This window comes from Artibeus jamaicensis, unplaced genomic scaffold, assembly GCF_021234435.1.
Source record: "Artibeus jamaicensis isolate MK-2021 breed Jamaican fruit bat unplaced genomic scaffold, CSHL_Jam_final contig_233, whole genome shotgun sequence".
NCBI lineage: Eukaryota > Metazoa > Chordata > Mammalia > Chiroptera > Phyllostomidae > Artibeus > Artibeus jamaicensis.
The window spans coordinates 36,096,041-36,122,849 of record NW_026521486.1 but is presented as its reverse complement, the minus strand read 5'-3'; the positions used below and the strand labels follow the sequence as shown (position 1 = coordinate 36,122,849).

General features: G+C 40.9%; 1 protein-coding gene across 8 annotated transcripts in view; it reads right to left on the bottom strand.

Annotated features, from left to right (window-relative positions):
* Window positions 1-26,809, bottom strand: part of PPFIBP1 (PPFIA binding protein 1) — a 160,228-nt gene that overhangs the window by 24,356 nt on the left and 109,063 nt on the right. For 3 of the 8 annotated variants that reach the window (XM_053662215.1, XM_053662214.1, XM_053662216.1), the window contains 10 exons: window positions 18,783-18,869; window positions 17,165-17,278; window positions 16,146-16,277; window positions 12,058-12,150; window positions 11,644-11,736; window positions 10,193-10,307; window positions 8,454-8,486; window positions 6,891-6,952; window positions 3,008-3,092; window positions 426-580 (listed from right to left, as the gene is read on the bottom strand). In XM_053662215.1, coding sequence (XP_053518190.1) covers window positions 426-580; window positions 3,008-3,092; window positions 6,891-6,952; window positions 8,454-8,486; window positions 10,193-10,307; window positions 11,644-11,736; window positions 12,058-12,150; window positions 16,146-16,277; window positions 17,165-17,278; window positions 18,783-18,869 — 969 coding nt within the window. The remainder of the gene's footprint in view (window positions 1-425; window positions 581-3,007; window positions 3,093-6,890; window positions 6,953-8,453; window positions 8,487-10,192; window positions 10,308-11,643; window positions 11,737-12,057; window positions 12,151-16,145; window positions 16,278-17,164; window positions 17,279-18,782; window positions 18,870-26,809) is intronic. The other 5 variants (XM_053662217.1, XM_053662220.1, XM_053662219.1 and 2 more) reach the window with 3 other exon arrangements.

Genomic DNA, 26,809 nt, shown 5'->3' with positions numbered 1-26,809 from the left:
AGTTGCTTCTTCTGGATCTGAAGAAGTCAGATGGAATTTTATTCCATCGCCTTTCATAGGTGCCTAAAACCAATTTCTTTATGTAATCTCACTTATCTCCACTTTACTTATTCCCTACTTATTCCCCACTTACATATATGTGGATTATAATCCCATATTTAAGATGACACCTACCTCCAAGGGATTCTCATGTTTTTCCTGAATATATAAACAATTTTGACATTGCCCAGGGCATTTGCTAAAAAGAAGGTAAAACCCACCCATTTCACATGACAACCTGCTGGACACAAAAGCTGCCAGGACACCCCAGTCAACAGTCAGACGGAGAACAAAGCCCACGTCTTTCCTGCTGTCGACGACAGCACTTTCACGTTCAAAGGCACCATCTCTGCAAGGTGAAGACAACACCGAGAGTCTGCCAATACCTCTTCCGGAAGACTCGTGTTGAACGGGTCACGACTGGGAGAGCCCGTGACAGGCGTAGATGACAGGCTTTTCTCCAGTTCACCGAAACCCTGCGCGTCCGGCAATGTGGAGATGGAACTGGAAGTGAGCGGCTCCTCATAGTCACCCTCCTGGCCTAGGAAAAGAGGAAGGACCACAGCCAATTTTCATTTATATTTCACTTTATGGGAAGAATCCCATATGAATTAAATGTAAAAAAAAATTTTGAGTCTCAAAAATCAAAAGAGTCAACTTCTGGCACCCCTTGAAAAACAACATGGGACCCAGGAAACATCCAGAACTGCAAGCACCTGACGGGCCCAGGGGCTTGGGCCACCTGCGTAGCCAGCAGTGGTGTGAATCGGTCCTGGTGTCAGCCGGTGCAGTCACAGGCTCTCAAAATTGAAGCTCAAAGTTAATTCAGCTCAACGATCCGCCTATAATTTTGTTTTGAAATTTGGAGCTTTACAAAATTCAGTTTAGAAATAACCAGGCTGAGGAATATAGTGGTTCAACAAACTGATTCTGAACAGCAACAGGGTAACCATTTAAACAACTTGGTTTTATTGTTACTGCGCTCTGGAAAGAGGAAAAAGAAAAGGAGAAAAAGAGATAACGACCTTTTGATCCCAGAAGAGGATCCTTTTTGTTTCATTTTAAAGCAGAAAGAACAGCCTAAGGAGGAAAAGCAACCACATATCCATCAGAGCAGCAACGTGGAGAATTTTTCACGTCTCCAGAAATGAAAAGGGTTGCGTGTGTGGAATGACACAGTGGCAGGGGCGCCTTTTTAAAAACACAAAGAGTGATGTTTAAAACTCTGACCTCTGAATACAAAATGATAAACCAAACACTTTTTAAAAGATATTAAATACGACATAGCTTCTTAGATTTACTTAGACTTCCATTCTCATTCTATTACAATTTAGGTTGTATTAGGACTGTGTGAGAATTAACTACATAAATATAAATTATAAATCCTAATGAGAAATCACTGTTAGGTGACTTTACCAGAATAGGGTATCATTTCGAATGGTTTATGAAAATCTGTCCTGTTGGACATGGTTTAAAACTAGCTCCTTTAGTGACACATTTACATGCTTAGAAAAAAGATTAGAATACAGGAAAATGCCCACAGTGATCATGCCAGTGTAATTATAACTGATCTTTACCCCTTGTCTCTACTTTTAAAATATTTTATAATAGGGCCTAATTATAGGAGTTAATCTGTTCTTCTTTGTTTTTTAAACACAAAAATTAGTGTTGAGATTCTATAAAATTAAACAATGTTTCACATGCTATACCTGTGTAACCACTAACTACTGGAAAGTCTGCAATATTCCTTAAAGAGAGGCTCTTCTGAGGACATAGAGATGCAGAGTGATGAGAACTGCCATCAGTCAGTACTGATACTCAGAAGCACACTCGTTCATTCAGATATTTATAAAGTCTTAATATAAGCCAAGACCTGTGAACAAAAAAAAAATCCCTTTTCTTTTTTTTTCAAATTGTGGTCCAAAGCAAGAGTTTCTTTGTAAACTCATTAAAATTAAAATCTCAAAATTTGAGTGTTTCATGACTACCTTCCAGGAGGCTTATTAATTTGCAGCACTTACATGAGAGCAAATAATCCCATCGATGCAGCGCTAATAAACAAGAGAACTTTTAAAGTTCGTAACACTTTTGTTTGTTTTGAATGACTGCCAGACGTTTTTCTACATTTGAGGACAACAGACTGGCCTGTCTACAGATAAAATAATAATAAATACAATAAATTACATAACTATCTATACTGAGATGTCTTACAGGTTTTTTTTTTAACTAGACATATTCAGAGACGAACACAAGCCCACTCCAGTGCCCCTCCCCTAGGCTTTGCTATCTTGGTAAATGGAACTATGATCCTGCGAGTTGCTTTAGTCAGAGATCTTTCTTGATTCTTTCCTCTTCTTCACTCTCCTCCTCTAATTCAACACATCCTCACATTGATTCTAACACCAAAATGTACTTCCAACTGGTGCCATCGGACCTTCCACTTGGAATACTGCAAGAGTCTCTCAAATAGCTTTCCTTCCTTCCAACAAGGCTCTCCCCACTGCGGTCCGTGTGTTACAAGATCTTGTTGCTGACTTGTTAAACCTCCTTAGTGAATCCCTCAGGCCAAGTAAGACCGAAACTCCTCACCTAGTTGGTACTCACCTCTATGATCTCATCTGCCCCCACCCCAGCCCTACCTTCCAGGGACACTGGTCTTTTACTTTGCAAACACACCAACTTCTCTGCATCCCCGCATGCCCACAAAGAAAGGTCTAGCATGTGTCGCTGTACTCTCTCTCTGGAATGCTACCTATTGGGCCCCTGAGACTCCCTGACCAACCAATCAGCTGCAGTGCGCTCTTCAGCCTCCACACTTGTGGGCAGAGAACAGATGTGTCTAACAATATTGTTGAATGAGTGAATGAGCTATCTAATTTGGGATGGTGGACATGCTCCATAAAAGAAATCGAGGCCAAATATAAAAGATCACGGCCACTAAAAATCAAGCTGGGTAGAAAAACACTACCTTTTTTACCCTGGGCCAGTAATACCGCATCCTGCATCTTCTTGTACCTGTTCAGGCACTGTCGAAGATCTTCTATTTTCCGATCCTGTTAATAAAATAAACGATCATCATTAACACTATGGTTTTAAAACAATACAATATTTGCAACACAAAGATAAGTAGACGTGAATTATTTACATGATTCAAAGAATACTTCTAAACTTTAGTAAAACAGGTAATATCTAGAATATGTTTCCTACGTACATCAGAGATATAGAAAAAGTACCTCTAAATTTAGAGATCCTATCCTTCAGCTGCCATCTTTAAAAAACAAAAACAAAACAAGGTAATAAGATATAAAAAAATAAGAAAAAAATCAACTTTAATCACTCTTCTAACTTATATGTCAAGTCATATACCTGCTGTCTTTATCAGCTGTCCTTAGTCACCACCCGGCCTTTCCTGCCTGAAAACAATGAAACATTTTATCGTTTTTCTCATGTGACCTCATTTGGCACTTGGTTGACTCCATCCTTCCCTTCCTCTTCTACTTTTCTTTCCACTCTTTTCTTCTATTTTGATTTCTTAATCCCCTGACCAGGTGGATTTTCTAACTCTGTAACCCTCACTGTCTACCTGACCCAGACAACAAAATACAGACCTTTCAGGTTTTGTCCATTGCCCCTCCTTGTTTCCCACGCCCTCACTGTGGTGGGTTATAAAAATGAGCTCCCCAGCTTCTCTCACACTGATTTTGGGCTTGACCCTCTGACTCACTTGGGCCAACAGGATATCAACAAATGTGGCTTAAGCAGAGGCTTGAAAAGTATTTGCACAGTGGGGCTTGCCCTCTCTTGCTGCTCTAGGGCCACTATGTGAAGAAGAACAGGCCAGTCCACTGGAAGATGAGAGACCATTTAGAGACAAGAATCTCAGCTGGGGCCAACACAGATCAGTCTGCCAATCACCAGACTGGTCCAGGTGACTGAGCCCCAGATGGTGCGCATCGCACCATCCTATGCCACACTGCCCCGTCCCAGTTACCGGCTAACTGTGAGATCGGCTAAGCCAGCCCATCCCAGAAGAAACGCTTAGCCAACCCACAGAAGCACGAGAAATAATAAACGTGATTTGTCATGGAGCAAAAGCTGATACACCAACTGTAGTTTAGTCGCCACCAATCTACAATTAACCATATATTTCTCCTAAAATTGATGAGATTCGCTCTCCACCAATCTATAATTCTATATTAATCCTATTGTTGAGATTTATTTGCAACTTCCTATGAGAAATCTCCTTTCAGATGCCCCATGAACACATCAAACTGAATGAATCTAAAACAAAGCCCATTATTTGCCCCCAGGACTTTGGCCTCTGCTCGGATGCCCTTAACTCTTGCAGGACATGCATCATTTCCCCATTGACCCAACCAGAAACTTACTCTCAAGTCCAAAGATTTTAAAACCTTGTTATGCTGTAAATTTCTCTAAAATATTTTTTCTCCTTAACACTTCATTGCCATTGCCTTCTTTCAACCCCTTTTCCTTTCTCACCTGTGTTATTTTAACAGCTTCTCCACTGCTCTTTCCATTCCCTCCTCCCTCCCTTGCTCTTGCCTCCATCCTGCCACCAGAGGGAGCTTTCCAAAATAGCTACTTAACCATGTCGCTGTCCGAGGCCTTCAGCCTAAGCCCCCAGATCACTAGCCCAGCGTGTAAGGTTGCCTACCACTCAGTGCGGCTCTCCGGTCACCTCACACAGCCCTCCAGCGCCATGTCGTGTTCCTGAACTTTCCCAGTTTGCCCTGGGCTGTTTCAAGCCTTGGTTTTGAAATACATTTTTACACATGGATCCTTTGCCTAGAAGCCTCCATTTTCCTGATGACCAACTCTTGCTATTCCTCAGAATTCACTCAAATACGCCCCCTTTGAGCCTTCTGAAACCACTGAAATCCTGTGTCACTCCTGGGGAACCTACAGCTGCTTGGGCACCCAGTGAGCCCTCATTCGACTTCGGGAGTTGTGTTTGTTGTTGCTTTTTGAGGGAGAGAAATGAAAACAAAATGAATGTCAGTGATTTTTTTCAAATAAAAGTTATGTGGGTAGCTTGCTAATGACTTTCATTTTCATTCAATATTAGGAAAGACCAGCAAGAAATATATATTTGTGTGTGTGTGTGTGTGTGTTAGTCACAATGAGTTTCTTTCCAATAGAGAACAAATAAAGAAAATGAAAGGCAAAAATAAATCAACAAGTAAAACAGAATAGGTGAGAATTAGAAAAAGAATATTTATGTATATGTATACGTATGTGTATATGTATGTGTATGTGTATGTGTGTGTGTGAGAGACAATGAGTTTCTTTCCAATAAAGAACAAAGAGGATGAAAGGCAAAAATAAATCGACAAGTAAAACAGAGTAGGCAAGAATTAGAAAAAGTAACTTATGATGGGAGAAATAGATCAAGACAAACTTTGTGGGCATTGCTTGGTTTTTACTTCCTTGAAATCACTCTTCTCTTGGGAAAATGCCCCTTGTTCTGTTCACTTAGGGACCTGAGGAGAGAGCAGTTCTGATGACCGGAGCTGGACCCGAGGGCCAGCTCCCTTGGACCGCGGGTCTGTAGGACCGCGGGTCAGGAAAGCCACGAAGAAACACATTTCCCCGGGTGGGCCCTGCCGTCAGCAGGATGAAGGGAGGACAAACCACCGGGGGAAACGAACTCCTGGACCCGTGGTGCTGGGCCATCGGGGCTAAAACGAAGCCTGGGCCACACTGACTTCACGGCGCCCAGGTCTCTCTTTTTGGGGTCTCACCACTCAGGGGAGCAGAGACAAACAAACTATCCCAGATGTGAAAGAGGTCAGGAGTACGGAGGAAATTCTGGGTTGGCCAGAAAGTTTGTTTGTTTTTTCCCAGAAGATGGCTCTAGTAGCACTTAGTTGTCTTTAACTTCATTTGAAACCATTTTGTTAGACTGTATCGTGCGTGACAGCTGTCATTGCAGCATGAATTTGAGAAAAACTTATCAAAACTGGTGAAATTTTATGTACCATTTTAATATTGAAGATGGAAGAAAGTAAGCAATATTTTTTGGCATATTATGCTTTATTATTTCAAGAAAGGTAAAAATGCTACTGAAATGCCAAAAAAGATGTGTGCAGTGTATGGAGAAGGTGCTGTGACTGAGGGAACGTGTCAAAGTGGTTTGTGAAGTTTCATACTGGAGCTGTCTCACCGGACGATGCTCCACAGTCAGGCAGACCAGGTGAAGTTGGTAGCGATCAAATTGAGACATTAACTGGGAACGACCAATGTTACGCTATATGGGAGATAGCCGATATACTCAAAATACCCAAATCAATCACGTTACTGGTGAAAATGAAGAATGTGTCTTTCACTTTACAGAAAAAAACTGAACGGACTTTTTGGCCAACCCTGTAATACCATCTGCAGAGAAGACAGCATGGCCACGAAGCTGAAGCGGAAAGCTGCCCTGGGCTGCCCCCTCCAGGGTTCACGCAGCAGCCCAGGGTTGCCAGTGACCACCGAAAGGATGGACTGTGCACTGTATCTTTCCTCTCATTCGTCACCTGGACATGGAGAACTGATTCAGAGCTCAAACGTTTTCTGAATTCATGGGGGAAGGGGAGAGAATCAGAGAATCATCAGTGGTGCCAGCACTGCGGGTCTCTGTCCCTGCAGGTCTCTGTCCCTGCAGGCAGCCACACGCCTGTGACTGCTGACCAGGGCACACTGGGCAAGAAGGGAGAACACTTGCTCTTTAATGTATGCAGTGTATATGGTGTGTCCTTTCAAACTGCAGTAGGTAGCTCAAGAAAGTGCATGGAATGACCCAAATGCTATAACACGTACAAATAAATATTTAAATTACATCTAGATACCTTTTCTTCATTTGCTGCCATCAAAGACTCCACAGCCTTTTTCATTTTTTGTACTTCAATATCTGAAAATATCACAACATCAAACAAATCAGAAGTCAGGTCAGGTGACGTGTGACAGTAACGAGAAGCTATTGACTCTTCCGACTGAAACATTTTAGAACAAAGATATAACCGACTTGTTTTCTTGGTTTGTTTGTTTTTAAAATGTACCATCCACACTCTCTTTTCCGGAAAATCTGAAAAGTGGACACTTCTGTCTGACCTGAGTAGTCACCATCCCAAAGGACAATGAAGGTTTTCAGTGAGAGCTCACTGCCCTCTCTCAAAGCAACAACAAAACCTTCATGAGAACAATTAAGATGAAATTTCAGTGCTATAACAACAAAAACAGAGTTTTCAAAAAAGAAACCAATAAAGCAGCAATGGTCAAAGCAATGGACAAAGTGAATGTAATGGCAAAAGCGGACAAAATGATGTTCGGTTACAACCAAGACGGAGACGCCAATGGTGAGAGCCTGATGGAATGAGGTGTTTACGTGAGCGGTCATGCTAAGGAGCTGGTTGTAGGTTCTGTACGGTGAGGCGTTCAGTGTGTCGCTTCATCTATAAACCTCATTTCCAAATGCTATTTTAAAACCTAAAGGCCAAAGTAAGACGAATGTGATTTTCCTTAAAATTCAATGCTCAAATACAAAAGCATGTTACTTTAATAATAAAAAGCAAATACTCTAAAGATAAAAAGCCAGCCCAGAAAGAAATCACAAATTAAAAAATTTGAAAAGAGAGAAAAAAATACAGCTATAATTTCCTCCTTTTGAGAAAAAAAACTGCTAAAGACAATTTTTTAAATGGTGATGCATCCATCATTCGGGACTGATACAACCATTTGCAATTAAGGTATATGCCACAGGAACTGCTTTTCTTTTCTTTCCTTTTTAAAAATAAGTTTTTTAAGGCAAATTCTCTTGACTTAAGAATTCAATGTCTACAGGAGAGAACCACCCTGTGAGGGTTTATTTTTATGCTGCCTTAAACAACCCAGGCTCCATGAAACTGCCTGGATTATTCAATGCAATTAAATAATTGCAATCTCTTTTGTAACACCAAGAGGATGTATTTTTTTAAAAAACTCTTCAAGTAGATCTCAGTGAAAAAGTGGGTGCAAAACATTAAAAAGCAAAAGCGAAGTTCAAAACAACTTTTCAACTATGGTAAACCTCAAAAAATGCAGCTTTTCATAAAAGTATAAACGTTATTTTCCTCTCTGATCCTGCGTCTCCTGGGCTACAGAGAAAATGCCTTCTCACCTCCACCACTCCGGGTGTCCTGCTGCACGCCCTGGAGTAAAAAGGCCGAATCAGATAAAATCTGCAAAAGGATCTTTCACGCCCAGTTTTTTTTGTTCACCCTCTATTCTGTACCCTCTGAAGAAATGGAGAGCTTATTGATGAAGCAACTTTACATTTGTGGGGAGAGAAATGTTTTCAAAACACATGCAAAGAACAGTCTAAGTATTACTTTCGGTGAAAGTAAAGGCTGATGGAAATACACCAAAAACCTTACTTTTGTCTTTGAGCTTCTTTTTAAAATTTTCATCTGTGCAGGAAAACCCATTGAATTGGAAGTTAGCATACATTACAACAATAAGTAATATTTTAAAAGCAATATTATTATGTCCCCTTTTACCTAAAATAAAGAGACTCTAATCTGTTCTGAGACTCCAGAACTGGTGTTACTACATAACATGCTTTCTGTGAGGTTGAAAAGACCATCTACTGTTATCAGACCAGAAGAGTGGAATGTGAGTTACTACCTCTGCTATTTATTTCATCTTTCTGACCCTTGATTTCTTTATATTAAAATTGGGCCTACAGAGTACAAATGCTCCTTACACAGCAGGTGATGAATGGCCAGTTAACATGGCATTGGTTGGTTTTATTTCCATGACACTTCGACATTTGGCCCTCCTGGATGTGACTAACACACTGCCTTTGTCACCTTCAACTCACCACTCAAGTTCACTAACACTGAAATGGCGTAGCTTGTGCTCAGTGAGATGAGCCCACTGATCCTGCAGTCAGACGCTACGCTGGCATCAGCCTGCTGTGAAGTCCGTAAGCACTGGCTCTCAGTCCCTGCATTGATTTGACTGCGCACTGGTAACAGGCCATCCACAGACTGGAATCAGTCCCTGGGTCAGACTTTGTGGGGCACTGCTCTAACGTACCCTCTAGTCTACAAGTCCTATGATTCCATTTTTTCCTTCAAATCCTAAAATCATGACCTGTTTGTGAATGTCCTTTAAGAACATATAATTCTACATATGATAAATTACGGAAGGGGAAGAAAACCCCTTTTTCTCCATGTTTGACGATTTAAGTTTTCTGATGGATAGAGAACTGTGATATCTACAGGTATGTTAAGCCAGGGTATTCCAGAAAGACTAGAGGTAATCTAACCCCTCACTGAATAGTCAAGAATGATACCGATGTTCACATGACGATAAAAATGCACCAAAGCTATATTAAGTGCAATTAGTTCTGTGTGAAATGCATCAGAAGTTGCTTTTGCCACAGTATCATTTGTAATAACAAAGAAAGGTTAAATTTGACCTGGTGTTCTCAGATGTTACATGCATTCATATTTCCAAATATCATTTGGTAAGACACCCTTCATTCATGTTATTTTCTATCAATATAAGCTATATTATTAAAAATCATAGTCCACATAAACCTAGAACAAACCTCCTTAATTATAAAAACAATTTTTGGATAAACTCATGCACTTTTCCAAAAACAGATTTATCCTAATTTTGCATTCTAGAAGATGAAGGGCTCACTGCATGGTAAGAAATTTTCATGAATTTTTCCAAAGATACAGAGCCTTTCTTCTCTTCTCTCAAAAGGGCAGACAAGGTTTCTAAATCTTTTCAAGTTGTCTCAAGTTCAGCTTAGAGAAAAATAATCTTGGTACATAGTAATGGTTCCTCTAAATTCTTTTTGACACTCTCTTATATTATAATTTAGACAAGAACTGTCTCATGGTGATAATTTCCAATTAGCAATCTAAAATAACACCCAGCAGAGCACAGAGCTGCCCTTCTCTGGCAGCCGATGAAGACGTTTACAGATCCCCAAGCACAGGGAAGAGTCTCGAAGGATGTCCTGTGGTCCTGGGCCTAGATGGCTTCTGTTCTCTTGTTTTTGATGCTAAAATTGCACCTCAACTAACATCAGTTTCTTTTGTAGATCTTGGAGGATGTTAACAAAATAAGATAATCGGTGTTGACTCTATATGCCTACCTCGATCAAAAATTTCGATCCCTTCTCCTTTCATCTTGCAAAACAATTTTTCTTGTAGCCTTTTCACTTCCGATTCTTTCTCTTCCAATTGTTCTTTTAAAGATGCCAGTTCATCCTACAAATGATAAATTCATTTAAGAAGAGTTGATTATGCATAAAAGAGAGTATCAGAGGGTATGCTCTCAAATCAATAATTAGTTTTTGTGAATGCAACAAAAACTACAAGAATTTAGACGCAAACTTCGGAATTCAGACAGTGGCAATGATAAACAAGAAGCAAGACAATTACTAAAATCCAACTGATAATACTTATGGTATAATTATTACAAGTTCCTTTGTGACCAAATTAAAAAAGAAATCTTTTAAAGTGTAAGTAGGACTAAAGCAGGCCTCAGGTTTATGTTATTTTAAATAAAAAATCTGACCAAGTTAATCATATTAGATGTCCAATGTCATAAAAACAAAATAAGATGCAAATTGGGAAATACACATTAAGACTTGCTGGACATTCGTTCAGCCTCTGAAGGTTGCCTGGACAAGGCAGGGCTTCATTAGTGGGTAAGGTGGCAGGGGATGCACAACTTTCGTCAAAGCCTGTGACTAAAGAATTTATCCTTATTACTAAGAAAACAGAATAGAATTTTCTACAATAGAAAAAAATGGATTTTAAGTCTTCTTTAAAAAGAAACACAAAACTACACAACTATTACAGACCCTGCACCTAATGTTCTATCTGCTTACTAATGTTCTCACTTTCAGCTTCATTTGGGTAAAGAGCTTTAGCAAATTCAAGTTTTGCTGGCTATATTTAACAGAAAATTTTTCTATTTGATGCTTATGAATGCATCTTTATTTTTAATAATTCTATTTTACTTTGATTCTCTATAGATATTACACTTAGTACAATGAGAAGAAGTAGCTCTTCAATGAAACTAGAAAGTTCTAACTTGTAATTTATAGGAGGAGTGAGTACCAAGCACAAGAACGTTTCAGTGGCACTGGCAAGAAGTGCTACCCTGTCCTCACTGTGCTTATTCTAAGCAGTCATTTGCATCCACTGCTATAGTTAACCGCAAAATACGTTCACCTTCCAAACATCCCAAAGGAAGGAAGCAGGGTCTACTATCAGGATGAAACAATTCTTTCACAGGTGAACTTTCGCAATTACATTGCCAAGCCTGGATCTCGGACAGTCTAAGAGAGTGAGGCTTCATTTATATAAACAAATACTTTCATTTACCTATTTAGTATTTTTCACTAACTATTTCATATATTTCTGGAAACCAATGAAGGATCACGTTGTCCTGTGAATCAGTTTGCAACATTTTTAAAATAATAGGCGACACAGACACAATGAGCGCACACACTGCTGAGCACACACCATCACGGCAAAGCGACACAAGCCAGAAAGCAACAAGCCACGGACCCCCGTTCCCCGACGTCTACTGCACCTTCAGTGACTCCCACTTTTGCTCCGTCCGCTGCTTTTCATACTGCATCTGACCCACCTTGATTTTCATGCTAGAGAGTTTGGCCATTAAAGACTGGTAGAGAGACAGAGGGAAAGGCAACTACAGATAGAAAAAGATAAGCTAAATAACTGAGAAAACAGTATCAGTTTATAAAGGAGGTTAGGTAATTAAAAGAAATGACAGATTATGCTCTATCAGATTAGTTAAACCCTGGTGTCTATTCAGAATAGTGCTTAAGTCAAGAAAGTTTCCAGCTCAGAGAAACATTTCACACACTTGTAAAATGCCTTCTTTATCATATACTAAGTGGAAAACACATTGCACTTATGTTACTGATCACAGATAAGTAGTGGAGCCATTCACTTGAAAATTTTTGTCATTGAGGAAACTCACTTTGGTTGATTTCAGCTTTTTTTCATACTGAAGTCTCTCACTGTCCATTTCACTGACTCTTAACCTCAAATCATTGATCTCCTGGATGAGCCCCTGTTCAAAAAGAAACAAGGAAATACATTAGGAAATACAGAAATAGCAGCTTGGAAATCAAGTTAATGATCTTAAATCCTGGTTAAACTTGTGTAAGTTAAATCAGACCAATATATATACAGACATTTCTTCTTCAGAACTCCCTTTCCATTTATTTATTTATTTTTAATATTTTATTTATTTATTTTTAGAAAGGGGAAGAAAAGGAGAAATAGAGGAAGAGAAACATCAATGTGTGGTTGCCTCTCACACCCCCCCACTGGGGACCTGGCCCACAACTCTGGCATGTGCCCTGACTGGGAATCAAACTGGCGACACTTTGGTTCACGGCCGCCGCTCAATACACTGAGCTATACCAGCCAGGAGAACTATCTTTCCATTTAAAACAATACCTTAAATTCCTAATGCCTCTGTCCAAAATAATAGGATTATGAAAATAAAAGGTGACTAATTTTTATTAAGAAAGGTAGCTATTCACTCACTATCATTGATCATATATTTCTAGACTAAAATTCACTATATAAACTTTCTTTTAAGGTAAAGCAGAGAAACTTTCTCTAGTAAAATAACAAGCTTTAGGGTGTTTTCAGTGATATGGTAGATGTATACAAAATATTTTTATAATTTCTTCACTTGTCTATAAAATACAGATTGGATTGCTCATCAATCTAATCTGGGAGAATAAAATGAAATTTAAATCCTTGAAACCAAAGATTCTCAACCTAAGGATGGATAAGGGCCCTGTCATTTGAAAATATATTTAGTTTTGTAACATAATTTTATATTTGGAAAATAAAAGAGAGCAATCCTAATGTTTTCATAATAGAAACATAGACACTATTTCTACTGCCACCTTTTTAAAAATCTGATTTGCTTGTAAAATTAGCTAAATATTATGAGAAATAACTATGCACTTTTTTGTTCAGAGCCCAAAGAGAAGGAAAATTAAATGAGAGCACTAAATACCAACTTTGCCAAAGAAGGGCCCAAATACTCTGTGAAGGTGATTTTTTTTTTTTTACTGTGAGCCATGCAGGCCCTGGCAATGGTTAATGTGCTTCTGTTCACCTCTCTTACAAGACATTCATTCCTGAGCCACAGATTTGTGGATAATAAAACAGAATTATTCAAAAATGCCACTGAAAAATAGAACAATTCTATAAGAAATAAAGTTTTGTTAATGAGAAGTTACTCTAAATTTGTAAGCACAACCTCAGGAAGACTGGGAAAGGGACACCACAATGAAAAACACGTTCCAGAAAACTCACAACCTTTAAAATTGTTATTGTTTTACAGCGCTTCTTGTATTAAAAGTATTACCTAGAATTATTATATAATTACTTATTAATATCACCGATACAATTTTTTTGATAAGAGGGTATGTATTTTCTTTTATGAATGAAGTCAAGAACTATTTGACACCATTTAATAACATTTTAGTTGTGATTTCTTATAGACAAGTTCAAGAAAGTAATCAGTTTCTTACATTTATTATCTCCCATTTATTAATCATCTGTGCATAATATGAGATCTGGGTGATATTCCCTCATCAATCTAGTCTTTTTAACATATATTTTCCCACTTTCTATTGTTAAGAAACAGCTTTGAATTCCTGTTAGGTATTGTTGCATTTCACCACTTCCTTTGGAAATTTTGTAGCAGTTTTCAAAGGAGAAGAAACAATTGAAGAAAACAGAATTATAAATTGAGATCATTTTTTCTATTAAAAATAAACTACCTGATTATCCTTTGTGGCAACACTGTATATATGAATGTAAATCTCCAACCTAAAATAAACTATATCTTCTCATGGTAACGCAAGCTAGAAAATCCAAAACCAGCTCTTTAACATATAACTTTATGTTAAATGAAATATAAATTATTTCCAACTAATTTTTACCAGCAGTTCAGTCCTTTTTAAAAGAAAGAAAACCCGATTTGCATTACCTTTCCCATTTTGCTTCTAGGCAAAGGGTGGACTCCATTTCTGACATCTGTGCTCTTACCAGAAGGGGGCACTGTTGGATGATGCTAACCATCTTCCGTCAGCAGTTCCTGAGACAGACCACTCAGTCCTCCAAGGTTTGAAGAATTACCCCCCAAGTCTTTGGAAGTACCTATGCATCTTTCCTACTCAGTATATTATTATAACTTAATCTCAAGTAATCTAAAAATCTAAAACAAAGTTAAAGAATTCTGGATTCATGAAACAGCCAGGGGAACATTTTATTTTTATCAAGGGGACAATATTAGGAAAATGAACACATTCAATTCAACTTTAATTGGGAAAACTATTTTAATTACATTCGTATATAACAAAGTTTATCAACCATCCCATAATCTTCGGGTATAGTCACTCTACGTTTTACCGACAGTGTTAAATATTTGTCAGACAATTATCAGGGCCTGGATTTACTGGAAGTGATGACAAGAGCCCTGTGCGATGAATGAGAATTTGTGAGTGCAAAAATGCATGAAAATGCGGACAAACTCAAGAGATGTAAATATTGCTCTAGGGCCTTACAAAAAATCATAAAACATCTCCTTCAACTTAGTCCCAAAGTTTGGTTAACACTTCGTCTCCAAATCACCCACAGCCACGCAGGCTGAAACAACCCCTAAACTCTGTGTATATAATGTAGGAGGCCACCTCTTGATATCCAAATAGTGTACCTCTTCCCCTGTGCCAGGGTCAGCTCCGTGCCAGGTCATCCACCTGCTGACTGAATTCCACTCTTGTGTTATGAATGATGGCCAAGAGAAAATATTTTCAAAGACTGCACAAAAGCAAAAACTGTAAAGAAATTGGGTAATGCCTTAAGTTCTGAGAGCCCCAGTGTCCATCAGCTGAGACATGTGCTCACATAGGTGATGACAAAGGGCTTTATGATGAAAACACACACCAAGTAGGGGTGTCCTTTTGCTACTGAGAAAGTAATACCTGTAACAAGACTTTCCATTATAAGTTAGATGTTTGACATCATAGTTTTAAAAACAGCAAAGGGAAACGCCACTCAATTCAAACCTGAGAAGGGCTTTCAAACTGTGGGCAAAACATGTAATGTACCTCATATCATGACAGGTGTAGTCACCATGAAATACGTGTTTGAAATGCAGAAGGGCAAGGGAGAAGCACACGATGTCTACTCCTCTGTCTTCTTGGTACCCAGTTGCTAATCCAATATGACATCTCTCCACACCCCAATCAACAAAAAAAGAGAAGGAAGAAGAGATGGCCATAGTAGAGAAGGAATTCTGTAGCCTTTTATATTTCTTTTCAAATAAACTTCAAATGGATATGCTTTCCCTCCACAACAAAATAATAAGCAAATAAACAAATTAGAAGACTTGGATTAATAAAATGGAATAAACAAGTACATTTGGCCACAAAAATGGGTCCTTCGAGTTGTATAATCTACCCTAAATTTCATAAAAGAAATACCGAGCATTATTTAATTGGAATGATTTTTGTGTGAAACAGACCAGAAGTAGAAAGCCAAGTTGAAAGACCTCTAAAAATCTGTGATTTTCATGTTTCTATAACAAAAGCATTGCTCTCTATACATACTTAGAAATCTACTTGTTATATAGTAAATAATCAGTGTGCCTAGATAACAACTAAACAGTCAAATCATGCACTCAGACCCATTATTTCTACAATAAAGAAAACCAGTACAGATGGACAGATGGACAGATACACAGACAGAAGCTCCAAATGCTCCCACATCAAAACTACTTCTAAAGGCTAATGAAAGGATTCATATTTCATATCAAATGTCTCAAAATAAAAACTGCCATTAGCGTTCAGTGATTACAAAGTTAATGTAATTAAAGATTAGTCTCCAAAAGAAGCACAGATGAATGTGGGCACATAGTAATTAACTGCCTCCCCCACACCTCCTAGGAACTTCAGCTGCAGGAGTGTGTGTGACATCCACACATACACACCCGTGCATGTGCATGTGCGTGTAGATGTAGGAAAGGGTGTGGCTTACCTCTGCATCTCTGAACCTGTCCTCATAATCCAATCGGTCCTTCTCTACAGCCGTCAGTTTTAACTTCAAGTTCGATATCTCAGCCATCAGATCCAACTTCTGAGTTTCCAAGGACGTCCTACTCAGAAGCTCCTATTAGAATTTAAGAGATACATTCAAAAGTTGTTTTATGGTAAACGCACGTATAGATGTGTCTCCCTTATGATTGCAAACCCACAACTATCAAATAGAGGATGTGATGAAGACTGCCAACCAGACACAACTTAGTTGACCTTCACTGAGCAGAACTAAACATGTGTCTGCTTATTGGGGAGATGTATTATCTACATACCCACAGACATAAGTCTGATACCTTATGATAGCACTGACGACGGTGATGATGATGATGACGACATGTTTGCCATGTACCAGGCACTGTTCTGACATGTATTTGCTGGTTCAAGCCTTAAAACAACCTTATGAGGTAGTAACTCATAAGAATAACTCATGAATTATCCTTATTCGATGGCTAGGAAGCTGAGGAACAGGGAGGTTAAGAATTTGCCCAAAGTCACCAAGCACGGAAATGGCAGCACCGGGACTCAAACCCTGCTGGTCTTGCTCCAGTGTGCACTCCACCCACTGAGCAGTTCCTCTCATGTGAGCTCTGTGTGTGTGTGCAAGTTTTTCCCTAGTGAGGGTCATAAGTGGTATTTCTCTTTCTTCTTAGCCATATAAATATGCCCATGGTTGGGACTTAGGAAACCATCCGAAAGCATGAAGAAGAAAATTACCTGTTACCTTATTAATATCTTATTTCAGATTTAAATTAATGAGCACTTTCGTGTGCGTGTGTGTGTGTGTGTGTGTGTGTGTGTGTGAGACTTGGGACCCTGCTACTCTAGGTTTGCACTTAAAATATGCCAGTTTAAGTGAACCACGGAATTTACTGCTCCATCAGTGCAGACATGGTATATAAATGGAGCATCTCAAACGGATCGGCAGGAAAATCCCCACCCGGGGACCAGCTTCATACGTACCTGCTGCAGCATTTCCTCTGTGGCGTTCAGCTTCTCCCTGTGCTCTTCAAGACAGAACTCCAAATCTCGGATCTTTTCTCCCTGGGCCTCTACCTGGTCTGTTAGCACACTCACCTGTGTTGAGAGCAAAACACTACAATGGATTAGGAAGAATTTGGGTCCCACCGCAAACTTTTCTTCTCTAAATACAACAGCTGGAATGTGGGCATGACTCATGTAGGTGGGGAGGGGGAAGAACCTGAGAATGAGGAGACAGCAGCCCTTCCCACTCCTGTTTGTGTGCTGCTTGTTGGTCTGAGGGCTCCGACTCAGTATTTGAGAAAGTTAGGGCTGACTGGGGGTGCGCAACGCTTTGTAGATTAAAACCATCGCAACCATTTGTGAGAGGAAGCACGTACACAAATTACCTTTTTTTGTGGGTGGGGTGGGGGCAGAAAGTGGTATTAGAGATTAAGACAGGAGATGGAGTTAACATTTAGAGGAGTTATCAAGGACAATTCAAGTTTGATACTTCATAAGGAATAGAGAAAAGAATCCAGCGAGTTCAAATTCCGTGAGCTAGTTCATGATCACGTTATCCACAAATGTGTTCAAAGCCAGGGTGTAACCCAAAGGTCCACAAGAAGCCCCTGGGTTGGCCCTTCATCCTCAGTGCTCACTGCAGATCTCTGTGTTGCCCCACGATCACCACCAGCCTGGTGAACATACTTTATTTGGCTCAAAATAGCGAAGTAAAATATCTGTCAAGCATTTAAGACAACATGGATGGACCTAGAGGGCACTGTGCTGAGTGAGATAAGTCAGGCAGAGAAAGTGATCACCGTCTGATCGCACTTACGTGTGGCAAAAACAAAACAAACAGAAACAGACTCCCAGGTACAGAGAACAGACTGATGGCTGCCAGAGGGCAGGAGGCTAAGGGAGTGGGTGAAACCATGAAGGAAATTAGGAGGTAGAAATTTCCAGTTATGAGGCAAATAAACCAAGGAGATATAGTGCACAGCACAGAGAATACAGTCAGCAATATCATAACAACATTGTATGGTCAAAGAGTAGACATCGTGGTGATCACTGACTGCATAAGAAATATAAGCTTATGAACCGCTACCTTGTACACCTGAAACTAATATAATATTGTATCTCAACTATACTTTAATAAAATGCATATATGAAAATACATAGCAAGGGAAAAAATAACATTGTGAAGAAGAAACTCAAATTTAGCCTACAAATAGGACTCCACTGCTCACTTGATTTTATTTGGCCCATGGTATTATTTTTTAACTGAAACATTAAGTATATATATTCAGATTCAGAAGTACTTATTCAGATTTATGAGTACATATCATAAAATCAGAATTCCTGCTACATATTAAAAATCAGATCAGATGACACCGTGCCTGTCATCAGACTGGCCCTTGACGAGCTGAGGCCAATGAAGGGCTGCTCACCCTTGTTCTGCCGCAGTCCCCACCACTCCCTATTACACACAGATGGCCCACTGCACTTGTGTCTATTAGCAGTCTGGCTCCTACAAGCACCTGCATTTGCCATCCCAATTTAAAATGGTCTTTGGAAGTATGTCATGAAGAAAGAACAGCATTTGAAAATCACTTGCCTGAAGAACAAGGGATTCTTTATCATTTTCTAAACGTGCTAGCCTTTCTTGATACACATCTCCGTTCGCAGGTAGGTGTCCATTTGTCTGAAAAAGGAAGGGACATGGATAAGACTGAACTTCTTTGAGATAGAACTACTGTGGGTAAATAAAAATTGGCATCTGTTTTTAAACCAAGGAACCCGAATTGAACTTAGCACAGCTGTGATGGACTGCTATTGACAGAAAATACAAGAATACAACTGGGTTTATTAACCTCAAAATAGGTAAGATAGACATGTTAGGCATGTTTTCACCAACCAAACAAATTCTCATTGAACAGAAAACAATGACCCAGAAGGAACATCAGCCACTGATGCTCACTGACCGTGGGTACACATCCAGGGCGCGCAAAGCTTGGGGAGTGTGCGGTCGGCACGAAACCCCTCATTTCCCCCAAATGCTCGACGCCACTAATTCTGAGTGGAGATAGTGGGGATGAGCTGAGATGCCCTTTTGTTCCTCCCTGCTCCTACCAAAGACCCAGATCCAGGACTGCAGAGGCCTCCCTTAAAAGGGAGACAATAGGGGCAACTCACACCACACGCTTCCTCCTGTTTCAGTCGCCAAATCATGGGGTTAAATCTCCCCTTCCTCTTTGAAGCCTTCCTCTCCCCCCACCCCAAAAGCTTAAACTCTCAGTAGGCAGTGACTCCCCCCACAACACGGACTAGCCACACTCATTGGAGATTTATTGCTTTCCATCCTGAGTTCACAAATTCTTGTAAGTTTGCTTGTTCATGTAATATCCTCACGCCAAGCTCCTGGGCAGACCGTATAAACCGGAGTCATCCTGTGACCTGCACAGCATCCAGCCCAGCACCCTGCTTCCACTAGTGCTCCCTCTGTCTTCCCCTGCCTCCCAGCACCCCCCCCCCCCACTTTTCACCAGACTTGGGTACAGTCCCGCACAGTGCAAGTGCTAACTAAAGTACAGATTGGGGAAGTCAGTGAGATTTTATTCCTCAGTCATTTTCTATATGCAAGGCATCAAGGAGACACATGAAAAGGCTTACTGAGAGCAGACAGCATAGAAATGCCATTCTGAAATATAGTTAGTGTATGTGATATGCCCTTTGTTGTCTCATTTCAATAGTTCACAACCACATAATATGTAATCCCAATAGAATTTCCCGACTCCCCAATTTACATACAACAGAAATGAAAGCTGGCGGAGTACCAAGATTAGATGGAGCCATCCAGACTTCAATCAAAGAAGCAAATAACAACTTCAGATTTATTTATAAATCTATTCAGATTATTTACATTAAGGATGCAAATATAAACCATGCATCCTTACCAACCAGGTCACATCTGATGTGGCATCTATTATTTTTCCAGAATTAACTGGTATTGTTATCTTACCTTTCCAATTAATGCAGTTTCCAGTTTATATTCTGAGAATAACAAAAGTTGTATGTTGGAAAAAAAAAAACCACAAAAAGGAGCTTTAACAAAAAAGGGAACTTCAGGATGTTTCCCCTGAAAACTACACAACTGAATATATTTCCTATGAGGCCACAAAAAAGAAGTCATAAGCTAATTTAGTAAGTGTGCAATATATATTTATATATGTAAATATAATAGTAATTCATTTATTATGAATATAATAGTCAGTGTGCAATGTATATTTAGAACGGATAAAATTTTAACATCAGCCGCCTGACCACACACCTGCACCACTACCACAGTGTAATTCTGCCTGTTGTAAACTGAAGTGCCCAGAATTAAATTACAAGTATTACAAGGGGTCCGATGGAGTGGTCTGGAAGACTTCCATCCCTGGGGACCACCATGAAATGAAATTTATGTAACTTGGTGAGGACAGGTTTTTGGACAAAAGCCAGGATGCACAATGCATGTTCTCAATCTAAGCAAGTGCCGAGACTGGCCCAGCTTTCAATTCCTCGTTTTGATTAAGGATATTAGCAGGCACCTGCTTTTAAATCCCCATGGAAGGAACATTTTATAAACAAATACATTTCATTAAGTAGGAGAAAAAGGTTTCTGCTCAGTGAGGATACAAAGCAGAAGTCATCTTTCTTCTGCCTGAAGTAAGTTGGAGCAAGATTATTAGTGTTTCAGTAGCAAGTTCCACAAGTGTTTCATGAAGCTCCAGCATGTGCTACAGAAATACAAGATGCTCCCAAACCAGTGCCACAAAGGGGTCCTAAGAGAATTACAAACACTACAGCTTGATGCACAAGGGTAATACGTTTCTCAGCAGTGCATTCATATTTACAAGTGCTCGTGATGCTGGGTATTTTAATTTTTAAGGAATTTTTATTTATTGATTTGAGAGAGAGAGCACAGGTGCACATGTGAGTGAGACACACTGATGGCTGTCGCACTTATTCACAGATTCACTGGCTGGTTCTTGCGTGTGCTCTTACCGGGGTCAAACTCGCAACCTGGGAGTATCAGGATGATGCTCTAACCAGCTGAGCCACTGAGAGTTGCTATAGGGACATAAAGCCAAAGTGAAGAGCTCCCACAGGAGTAGTTACATACTCTTAAAGCACCGTGTTGACTTATTCTAGCAGGTGAAGGTCTAATCTATTCACATCCTTACTGATATTTCTGCCAACACAAAAACGTGAGAGAGAGGTCAATTCCATTAGGCAGAGAGCCTGCCGCCTCCATTCTTCTTCCAGCTCCTGTGCTCTGCCTACCAGAGCACTCACGACTCCCCGAACACAGAACGCTCTCACACACACTGACTGCATTCCTTCTGCAGGGACTGTATCCCCGCCCTTCCTCCCTTCCTCCTCACTCCTGAAACTCGACCTCGGTGGGGCCCGGTGTGTGAATCCTCCCTTGAATTTCATGTTCCCTCAGGTGCCCGTTACAGTATCCAGACCAACCTATAGGACAGCAGGCGTCACCCTGAATACACTCTTTAAAAAGTGCGTAAGCATTTAACAGCCGGGGCCAATGTTCTAAGCGGTCTTCGTAGATGATCTCTGCTATTCCTCACCACCCCATCCGGCACACATGTCTCACCAGGGTGGCGGGCTGACTCCGAATCCTACACTCCGAACTACTGTGCTGTGCCGCAAGGTTTAGCTTTGATAATCTAGTTTAGAAGTCAATTCTATGTAGTTAGTTTTATTATGAATATATTCTTTCATTCCATTTGTTATTTACTGATGTCTTTTAAAAAATCTTATTTTCTTTTTTACTTTCCAATTACAGTTTATATTCAGTATTCTCTATTGGTTTCAGACATACAGCCTAACGGTTAGAAAATCATGTACTTTACATCAATACACTCTTGATTTCATGATTCTAGTCTTTAAAATTTGGCGTCAAGAAAGTAAAAGTAGCCCTAGTTCGTGTGGTTCAGTGGATTGAGTGCCGGCCTGCAAACCAAAGGGTCACTGGTTTGGTTCCTAGTCAGGGCACATGCCTGAGTTACAGGCCGGGTCCTCAGTAGGAGGCATGCGACAGGCAACCGCACATTGATGTTTCTCTCCCTCTCTTTCTCCCTCCCATTCCCTCTCTCTACAAATAAATAAAATCCTTAACAAAAAAAAGTAAAACACAGTCCACCAAAGCCCCTTTAATTAACTGTCCCCTCTAGCTACCAAAAGAAATACCTAACACAAACATCGTCCGCAGCGTACAGACATCTACTGCCCACTCCCCACTGCACACCACACTGCACTAGGGCGAGACTGAGGGAAGGCCCGAGTCCTTCAACCATCAATGCCGCAGTCACGTCTCATCAGGTCTGGCACTGCAGTCCAGCACCTCACATCCTACTGTCCAGAGTCAGGGACCACCATACCAATGATGGTGAAAATGAAGCCACCAGGCAGAGGCACTGCTCCGCTCCCCTGTGCTCTTGCATGAGGATGGAATCGGGGCGGCGAGCATCTCTCCTTGGGCTGTAAATAATTATCTCGGGGAAACACCGCGGCCATTCGGGGCCAGAGGAGCACCCTCCCAAACACCCCCTGTCCCTACCTACGTGCTACCGCACCTTTGACTCTGGCTCAGCCTTGCCAACAGCCCACTTGTCTCTCCCTCCTCCATTTCTCCTGCAGCTCCAAAGAGGAAGTAAGATGCCATGGCAATAGGGACAGCTCTTCAGGAAGCCCTCTATTTTTTCAAAGATATCATCTCTGCTCAAAAAGAAAAACCAAAGGAGAAATAAATCTCACACACACTTCATTACTCCCAAAAAGCTCGAACACAACCTTCTCCTAGAAAAGACATCAGTTTATTCAATGTCAGAAAGAGCACCAAAGGCTGCAACTCAGAATAAAGCCTGAATATAAGTCTGGACTCTCCAAGATTAGAGATGTGGTTGAAATCAGACTATGGTTTTTATTTCTGGGTTTTGTTTTTCTGAGTTTAAATGTTCTCTGTGATCATTTTCCAGAAATAGATGGCCTCTTCTTCACTAAACAGCCCACTGGGGCAAAAACAAGTGCCCTGGGGCAAGAAACCTCACAGCAGGAGGCCAGCCCCTGAGAGCACCACTCCCCAAAAGTAACTGTTTACATCTGCAGGGCTGGCCAGAGAAGCGAAGGGCAAGTGCTTTCACCTGCCAGTCTCCTGAGACACATCCAGAGAGTGCTTCCCTTGGAGAATGTGGGTATCTGTGGCCCAGGTATCACTGCCAAGATGCAGGGGCTATCCTGGTACACAGGTAACACAGGCGCACACACGCCTCCTTACTGGGCATCCAAGGCCAATACGTCCAGGGTGAGTTAGACAGATTTCCTTAGGGTTTCCTAAGAGTTTCTTTTACACACCTTGATTAGGGAAGACGAGCTTGAACTCCTTCTCACCCATTTTCATGCCCACCCCCATCCCCCAAAGTTGCCCCGGGGAGAGGGGTACATGTTGAGACTACATTATCCTCGTCACAGGTACACTCCAAAGTCCCCTGAGCTACAGAACAACAGAGAACAGAAGGTCCCTAGAAGCTAAAGCCCAGCGTCTCTGGTAGCTGCGTGCCACAGCCATCCAGTCACCTATTTATTCACGAACGTGTCCAGTATTTACTGAAGGCCGGCTCTGCGACAGGATGCTGATGCGGCAACGGAAGCTCTTCAACTTTGGGGAGTGTTAGCAGGAGAAGAAAAATGCTCTTTCTCACCACTGTTTTTTTCACCACTTATCCTTTCTTAACTCACTTTCCTAAAAGAAGAGACATCTCTTTCTGTTGAATACAAACAAACGCCAGTGGCCTGGATCTCACTGAAAGCGCCTCTCCCACTCAGCACACTGCGCTGGCCTCTCTCCGTTGAGAACCTGCTCGCTCGGTCCGTTTGTTCTCCTGGCCTCAGCACACTTTTCATGGACGTCTCCCAGAAGCCGAAGGGGAAACAGCTTCTACTCTAGCCAGGATGTCTCAGTGAGACACTGCGTCACTGGGACCATTGTGACCACACACGGGATCCAATCTGAAGATGGACCTGGCTCGCCAAGGCCTCAGAAAACGCTCCCCCGAGGCACACACGCGAAGGCAAGCTGGCCAGAGAACAGTGGGGACGAGAGGCCGGCGGGCCTGGAACGCAGCACATGGCCGTGAGTCAGGGAATGCGGAGGACGGCCGGCGCCCTGGAGAGAACATGCCCCGCGTTTGAACTCTTTAGGAGTATTTTCGTTTTGGCAAAAACTTTAAAAAAAAGGTATACTTTGAATAAGACTTATTTTTAATAGAGAAATAAGACAGCATTATCGTGGTGATTTAACTCTCCTTATCTCACAGGCTATGATGCCTGACTTGGGGTTATCACCATCAGCAGTCTCACTTGCTCTGCCAAAAGCTCTTCTCCGTAATCTCTGCAGACTTTGAGATCACCTCATACTTACAAATGCCAATAATCAGATGCTCTGGTGTTTCATGACCTGAGGAAGGTCACAAGCCTCTCGGCTTCATCTACTGGAAAAATAACATGAGGGCAACTCACCTAAAGCAAGCAAAAATCATTTGCGTGGCTCAAACAACCATATTTTTCTGTTCGCCCTCTTAGACTTGGAGTTTGCTAAAGCACTGTTAGCATCAGTCTTAAACGCCTGAATCTTAAAAAAATAGTCATTCATTTCTGGAAGGCTACAGCCATGGCGACCCTATTAAAACAAATTCACTCTCGTAGATTTAACCCCCCACCACTGTAACAGGCAACTAGTGTTACTACTTTCTTCTCTCTTATCCGGCTTCTGACCCCATAAAACCATTAAACACACAGCAGACGTTAGGACCGAAGGGGTAACCTGCATCCTGCAGGACCCAGGCACCTCCCTGGCTCAGGCAAAATAATAATTAGAGCTGCAAATGCCCAGTTGCACTAATGAGAAAATTAGTATCAGTCTTAAGTAGTGTACTCTTAAGTTGGTCCTCGTTAAACACGAAAAATTTTAATTATGCACCTAGTATGATTAATAAGTTTTTCTAAAATATGGTGGATGCGACCGAACTGGCGTGGTTCTGTGGGTTGGGCGATGTCCAACAGAGCAAAAGGTTGCCAGTTCGATTCCCAGTTGGGGCGCATGCATGGGTTGTGGGCCAGGTCCCTGGTTGGGGGCCTGAGAGGTGGTCGATCCACATTTCTCTTGCACATCCATGTTTCTCCCCCTCTGTCTCCCTCCCTTCCTCTCTCTCTAAAAATAAATAAGTAAAATCTTTAAAATATTGTGGACACCTCTTCATAGTCTGAAAGATGCCTGCATTCTTTTGTCAAAAAAGGAAACTATGCGTGAGTAATGTATAACCTAGCTCTGAGGCAAAACTCTCTGATGCTTGATGTTTACATTCCAGTGGGAGAGACAGAAAATAAATGATGTAACATGGCAAATTCACAGCACACTAGAGAGTGCTAACTGCTAAGAAAAAATAAAGCAGGGAGATGTAGTAAAAAGAATGAACAGGTAAAATTTTAGGTAGGAATGGCATCTCTGAGAGCCCATCTTTTAAGCAAATATCAGAAGACTATGAGAAAACTAACCACACAGATATCTGGAGAAAGAGCTTTCTAGGCAGTGGGAACAGCCAGTGCAAAGAACCTGAGGCCAGTTTGCCCAGCATGTTTGAGAGTCGGTGAGAACGTGTGAGAATCAGCGAGGAAGCTAATGTGCCCGGAGTGAAGTGAAAGAGGGGAAGGACAATGAGATGTGAAGTCAAAACACGATGAGGAATAATTCCTACAGGGCCCTGCACTCCAGAGTGGCATCCGGCATTCACTCTGAGTGAGACGTGACTATCACTGGGACGTTGCTGAAAAAGGAGTGGACATAATCTGATGTATATTCAGATTATCATCACCGCTTTTACTCCTTTGCAGAAACAGTTGAACAGAACAGATGGACCATGTGTTAGCAGAAATGCTTTTGGACACAAGATTTTGTTTTGTGCAATGCTTGTTTTTAGACACAAATTTTAAAAACCCAACCACAGGTAGCCTTAAGCTACGATGCCATTGACAACCTTTGGATGTGACCTAGGAATAGGTTCTACCAGTAAAAAATCCCTTTTCCATTAGGGGATGGATGATCAGAAATATGGAGTAAAGAAGGGGTGAAATAGAAAATTGAAACAGCCTAAGGAATATGCTAGAAAATGTTTTATTGTACAGCATGAAGCAATGCTCAAAAAAAATCAGCAAACACGATTACTTGAATCTCTAGAGAAGAAACTTACAATGCAAATGTATAGTATAACAATAAGGTATGGTGTATAACAAAAAATAAAATATTTCCAACTGTCGAGTTTGTGTAGATGCACCACCATTAAAAAACGATGAAAAATAGAGAGACACGTTGGCTGGGGACATAAGAAGGCTCAGCATGGGGCTGGCTGGACACACCAGTATTTCTGTCACGTCCAGTGGGCACATTTTAGCCACAGGTTGGGGTATTAAGGCTCCCAAAGCAAAGAGCTTCCACTTCTATCACAGATGCAAGTCTAGGTCTTAATTCTTTCATATAATGTTCATTAGCTTTTATACAAACACGGTTAACTCATAAGCTTATTA